Source organism: Antennarius striatus, chromosome 9 (genome assembly GCF_040054535.1).
Source record: "Antennarius striatus isolate MH-2024 chromosome 9, ASM4005453v1, whole genome shotgun sequence".
NCBI classification, from domain to species: domain Eukaryota; kingdom Metazoa; phylum Chordata; class Actinopteri; order Lophiiformes; family Antennariidae; genus Antennarius; species Antennarius striatus.
In genome coordinates this window covers 11,755,700-11,762,439 of record NC_090784.1, presented here as the reverse complement: position 1 = coordinate 11,762,439, position 6,740 = coordinate 11,755,700, and the positions used below count along the sequence as shown (strand labels likewise).

The window sequence follows — 6,740 nt, the reverse complement described above, 5'->3', positions numbered from 1 at the left end:
AACAAGATGAGTTTATGATGTGCTGAAAATGGTTCGAGTTAGGGTGCTGTTACCTTTAAACAGTTAAAACCTAGAGTTGATTGTACTCTATACTTCTATACTACACAAAAACATTGAGTCAATCAAAAGAGTAATGCGCCTTCATTTCCACTTACAGGAGCAGTGTAGTTCATTTTTCAGTCCTATATGCACTTAGTAATTTCTGAGTGCTCTGCCAAATATGCTGCTGAAAACAGTCCCAATATTACACAGTATTATTACACAGTACAGCTATATACAGTAAAAAAAATGGATTTTATAAAATTCACAATATTACAGGATATTCATGGCCTTTTGTTTACATCCTCATTACAAACCAGGGTCTGAGGCCATTGTTACTTTAAGTCTTTTCAAAGGATCTAACCTCCCTCTGTCCTTAAGCCAGATACTTTACCCAGCATGCTCTCTGGCTGCCATACAGGTTCAACATTGTACTATGTATAATTGCATGCAAAAGTATAGCTTCTTCTTTGTTTTCATTTGTACAGTCACATTTCAAAACACACTTCAAGTGTGTAATGTGAGCCTGTAGCCTTTAACCTAGTCAAAGGTGCCATGTCAGCAACGACCCAACCAGTAATCCATGTTTGTCTGAACCAACAATTAGAGTTCTAACTTCCAGGAGGCCTCGCTGGTATTTACTAAGACTAAAGGTTCACATGTGCAATAATAACCTCAATTAAAGAGATTGTTATTATTGAAAATGCATTTACAATAATTTTTAAATAAAAACAAATAAATTTAATATGCAACTTGTGCTTTTTCATATATTTCTTTTTTCATTGAAAAACAGTTATACCCCCACGAAATAATTTTCTCTATGTGAAAATGTATAAAGATCAAACTTTTTAATCCAGAACATGTTAAGTATAACACTGAATAAGGCATCAAAGTACATGTTTTTAGACATATCATCAAAATGTTGACTAGGTAGCAGAAAATAATTATGAACAAACTTAATTTTCATGTGTGTCTGTGTGTGTGTGTGTGCGTGCGTGTGTGTGTGTGTGTGTGTGTGTGTGCGTGCGTGTGTGTGTGTGTGTCTGTCAACTGAAGGGTTTGGTTGTACTTTTGTGTAGAAACATTGAATCAGCTGATGGCCATGATGAATATTCAGCATGCTGAAGGCACCAGTATTCTCTATTTTCATGTTATTTAAATTTTCTTTCATGAAATAACACGTAACATTTTCCAAATCATTTTCTTTAATGAAATTAGCTTTTTTTTGTGTATTTAATTGTTTTGGTAATATGTGATATCCTACGCGTCTTTACAGGTAGAAATTACAGCTAAACTGGCTAAAACACATGCATCTACAGCGACAGATTAACAGAGCAACAGAGTAACAAAGAGTTACAATGAGCAACAAAACCCAACTAAGTTCTGAAAACGTTTATGTCGAAGTAATTGAAATGACAAAAATGTACATTGTGCTTACATGGCACAAAGATCCAAAAACAGGCACAAGGATTTTCTGTACCCTCATTTCCTTAGGATCAGCCCTTCGTTTCTTCACCCCAACCACACCCCGTGTTTTCAGAGACACTCAGTCATTATTAGTTAGTGGCTCTTATTTAACTGCAGGCTTTTTCTTTTTTTAGGTAGAACAGCGATTCTCTGAAATGGAATGAAACCAAAAACAGACCTAGAGGAAAACTCCAAAGGAATTATCATTTTATCGGTTGGTAGACATTTAAAAAAAAAATGTGTTAACAATTTTATCCAGGAAACTTAAGAAGTTGTTTCATCGTCAGTGCTATGTTTCTTTATTTATTGCTGTGTGGACAAAAAAGTATTTATTTAGGTTTAAATTTATTTTAGGTTTATAATGTGGTTGTCACATTAACTATTTAAGAATATAATAAACGTTAAAGAATAAAAATATATTTTACAAGCTTCCAAAAATCTAATTCAAGCTATCATATACAGTCTTCTACTTTGCTGTCCAGAAAATGACAAAGTTTGTCAGCAACAAACATCTGATGACAGCCTTGAGTTTCCTGTTGATGACCTTCAGGACTGCCCAGCCATCGATCGGGAGATTATTTCGGTCTCCACTGAAGGACTGACTGGACTACAGTCTGGTAACGTGCTCTGCCTGTCATACATTCACCACTGCTTTGCCATTAAGATAATCTTTTGTTGCCTCATCTGTTTGCGTGGGATCGATGTCCTGCCCAACAACCTGATCATTGTGGGACTATTTATATACGCAGGGCCATTATCCCTTCATTGTTCATATGATATTGATGGACAGCTTACCCTCCCCTTAAAGCTTCAACACTTTAGAATCACATCCAGACACTTTCTGACTGTACAGTACTATAGGTGGTTCCAACAATATCAATAACCAGCACTAAGTTAACTTACAAAGTTGTAACGCTGTCTACCGGAGGCCAACTAGATGTTCCTGACCAGTGACAATCTTCATCCTGTGGTGCAGCCTACCTCATATCCTCAAACATTCTGAAGTGTCATAACTTTTTAGAATTGTACTTCGTAAGAAGCAAATTATCTCCATGACTTTTAAAGTATCCTCTCTTCTGTGAGGATGCTTCTCAAGAAACTTGAATAAACGCTGCTGCTCTGATTCAGATAATTGTCGGCACGAATGACTGAAACAAGATGAGCAAATCCGTATCCAGTACACAACACAGCAACCGGTACCCTGCTCACACACCTGACTGAACCAGTCGGTCGCCTTTTGTGATTATAGCAACAAAACCTCATGCACTTGTAAGACATGGAAACCATATCTCCACTCCTGAAAGCTGTGTCAGCAAGAAAGACGGTACTGCTTTGTAGAACAATAGCACCAGGCGAACACAGGCTTCAGCGATGCCACCATTTTCATGAACAGCATTCAACCTTGTCTTATTCCAGTGATTCCCCCGACTCAAACATGACAAGCATAAAAACATGTTTGTCTGAAAGTCTTCAAATTGAAAACCTCAGACCTTGAATAAAACATTGCTGGAGGAGATTGTCTCCTTCTTAAAACTGACTGTCAGGTGTCTGTTTTTTACATTCCAAAAGACTCCTTTCCTCCACAGAGTCACATCATCCTGGCCAACTCCTCATGTGTTCTGGGTTTTACGGCAGCAGTGGGAGTCATAGCTGTTCTCAGCAAAATTGTCAATTGTCTCTTGGTATATTTGTTTTCAGAGCAGGATCTCCCCCCTTTGCTTGAGAGCCACATTATCCTACTTGCAATGCATTCTGGGAGATGGTGATTGCCGGCCTTTGCTGAGGTAGTTTTTTAGGGTTTGTTTTTTTTAAATGATGGAATACGAAATCGGATACAGAGGACTGTTGTTATGTGGCTCTCATAGTTATTTCTCCCATATTTCCATTTCCTCCTGTCAGGGAGGCCTTATGGGATACATCAGGAAGGACTGAATGCTGCAGATTTTTGCAAATTTATGTCAAATTTATGTCAGTACCATTATCATCATAATAAAGACCAAAGCCAAAGCTGCAATATTTTTTACCTGTAATCTCAGAATTTGTCTGTGGGGGGTTCAATGTGATGATAATCACCAATTATTTGTGTAAACTTTACATTAAAGGTCTGTACCTACAGACTCAGACCTCTGCGCTTGACAGCTGTGTGACCTCTGACTGCAGGTCATCCTGAAGTGTCCCCTCCTTCAGCAGACCCATGCCTAGTCACGCCGGGGGTCTCTCTCTCTGGGCGGGAGCACATATCGACACCGGCTCCCGTGTGCTGTTACGTGTTCTGGAGAAGCTGGTCTGCTCCAGTCGGGAGCGATGGGGCAAGCAGAAGTCCTTGAAGCACCTTTTGAAGTTCTCATCCAGGAAGGCATACAGCACGGGGTTGAGACTGCTGTTGATGTAGCCCAGCGCGATGCACAGATGCCAGCTGGCCATCACCATCAGGTTGGTGCGGTCAATTTCCACCATGGTTTTGACAATGATGAAAATGTGGATGGGAGTCCAGCAGATGATGAAGGCTGCAACAACCACCAGCACCATGCGGGTGATGCGTCGCAAGTTCCTGTCCTTCTCTTTGGAGCCAGAGAGCAAACGAACGCTCTTGAGTCGCAGGATCATCAGACCGTAGCATATGGTGATGACCAGAACAGGAATCACAAATGCAAAGATGAACACGCAGATTTTCATCACTGTGTCCCAGTACCACTCCGGCTTGGGGAATCTGAGCATACAGGCAGTACTTCCTGAGGAGTTACAACAATTACCAGTTTATTAGAGTGCCATGTGGAGAGAGCCATTCAAGTTAATAACCCAGCTCAAATGTATTTTCTTTTTACGGTGGGGTTACCCTCTGAAGACGTGCCACAAAATGTGCCACAAAGACTGGGCTCATACATGAAGCTTCCACACAATGATGCTCATTTAAAAGATTTTTTGTCAACATTAAAAATCCCTCACCTTTGTCCGTCACGTTGGTAACAGCCATGACCATCACAGGGATGCCAACGGCGGAGGAGAGGATCCAGATGCAGACGTTGATGATTCTGGCTTTAGCAGGTGTACGGAAGTCGAGGGCCCTCACTGGATGACAGACAGCGATGTAGCGGTCCACACTCATCATGGTGAGTGTAAAGATGCTTGTGAACATATTGTAGTAGTCAATTGCTATAATGATTTTACATAACGGCTCCCCAAAGGGCCATGTGCTCATCAGGTACTTGGCGCTCTGGAAGGGGAGGGTGCTGGTGGCGAGAGCGTCGGCGAGAGCCAGGTTGAAGATATAGATGTTGGTGGCAGTCTTCATCTTGGTGTATCTGTTAGTGGGAAGAAAAGCCCCGAGCACCATAACAGCAATTCATTCATTCTAACTCCCATACCATGGAAACGGCATTTATATTAGAGGAAACTGAATGCATTTTTAAAAAAAATTTAGGCTGTTATATGGAGGCAAAGTGTGACAGATCTTAAAGGCGATAAACCAATTTATTGCCTAATTGGATCACACGCAACAATCTGTTATTTTCCCCTTGAATTATATCAAGATAAAAAACCTTTTTAGATGCATACTGTATTTTATGACACTACAATAAATTCATTAGACCTTTACTTCTCTAATTGACCACGAGCTGCTGTTAAACAATTTCATGAATACAGATTCACAAACATTTATTATGGCTATCACCGCTGCAGCTGAACAGTTGTCTGGCTGTTCAATATTGTTTTCTACTCAATTAATCCTTGGGACACAGCTGCTGTGCCAGGGGACTTGAGGGCACACTGCCTTTTATGATAACTTGGCTTCATTAGTTTCAAAATGGCAAACCAATATGCCCAAAGTTACATTTAGTCTTTCATAAAATCCACATGGGGTTTAAGAAGCGTTTCAAACTGATGATTAACTAGCAGCCCCCCCCCTGGTCACTGTCAACTCACTCTCTCATTTAAGCTGCATTAGGTCAATAATAAATCAATGACATGAACCCTCAGCATCTTCAGTGGCGCCTCGGTCTCTTCTCCCTGTGTGTGGATAAGCGCAGTAACGTGACATTTACTGCGCAAATTGACTTTACAACATAATCCCTGACAGAAATAATCGGTGCAATGAAAACACGGCTCTCCCCTCTTTTGTGTAGGGGCCGTGCGTGGGGCCGTGCGTGGGGCCGTGCGTGTGTCGGAGTGGGCGTAATGTGCAGCGCTGGAAGTGTGGACCAAAATTAAATAAATGAAAAAAATAAATTGTGGGCATTCATTATTTGCACATATGTTAACATATTGGCATATAATTACTTTTGCTTTAATAGCCAGACGATATCGATCACTGGTATTAAAACCGATTATTACCAGATTGGATCATGTATTAATCACCTGCGTGCGCGTTTCACCTTACGCCAATCGGCTGTAACCAGGAGCCAGTTAAATCTTAATAACACATTTTGTGCATTTTTCTTTTCTTTTTTGATTTCAAAACTTATTTCTTGCCTCTTTTTGAGTCCGTATTCCTTACCTGACTACCCCATACATCACAAGCACGTTCCCCACCAGTCCCACCACGCAGATGAGAGAGTAGAGAGCCGTGATACAAACGGCCAGGACGAGGCGAGTGGTGTCGATGTTCGCGGAGCCGCTGGTTCCATTGCTACCCGGTGGTGCGCGCTGCAAATACTCACAAAATGTGGTATTAAAAGGAGCGACGGAGCCCGAAGAAGGCTCGTTAAAATCACTGAGAGCGTCGGGAGAAGAAGTCGTGAGGAACTCCATCTCTGATGTTCAGGTGAGACTGTAGAGAGTGAAGGAAAACAGACGCGGGTCCGGAGGAGCGCTCTCTCTCTCTCTCTCTCTCTCTCTCTCTCTCTCTCTCTCTCTCCCTCTCTCTCTCTCTCCCCCCACCCCTCTCTCTCTCTCTCTCTCTCTCTCTCTCTCTCTCTCCCTCTCTCTCTCTCTCCCCCCACCCCTCTCTCTCTCATACACACACGCACACACTGCTTTCTGCCCCAAGGGATACCATTTGTCAACGTGCTTTAATTATTTAATTACAACAAGCAAATACATAACAACGCTTCATCACACCCCTGAATGTTGGCCATTATCCAATCAGCCTCTACCTTCGCCTGCCAAACAGTAATACACCAGTGTAAATGAAACGTAATGTGCAAAGCTCCAAATGCAGCATGTGTACAGTTGGAGTGGGTACTTCATTGAACAACTACTCTCATTTCTGCTGGCCTCCAACCCTTGTGGTACTTCTT

The 6,740-nt window shown here is 41.6% G+C and overlaps 1 protein-coding gene across 1 annotated transcript; it reads right to left on the bottom strand.

Annotated features, from left to right (window-relative positions):
- oprd1b (opioid receptor, delta 1b) lies at window positions 1–6,252 on the bottom strand. The gene is made up of 3 exons (XM_068323510.1): window positions 5,999–6,252; window positions 4,453–4,808; window positions 1–4,238 (listed from the first exon to the last, which is right to left on the bottom strand). The coding sequence occupies exons 1-3, from the start codon at window positions 6,250–6,252 to the stop codon at window positions 3,709–3,711; spliced, it is 1,140 nt and encodes a 379-aa protein (XP_068179611.1). The 3' UTR covers window positions 1–3,708.
- Between the last annotated feature and the right edge of the window lie 488 nt (window positions 6,253–6,740).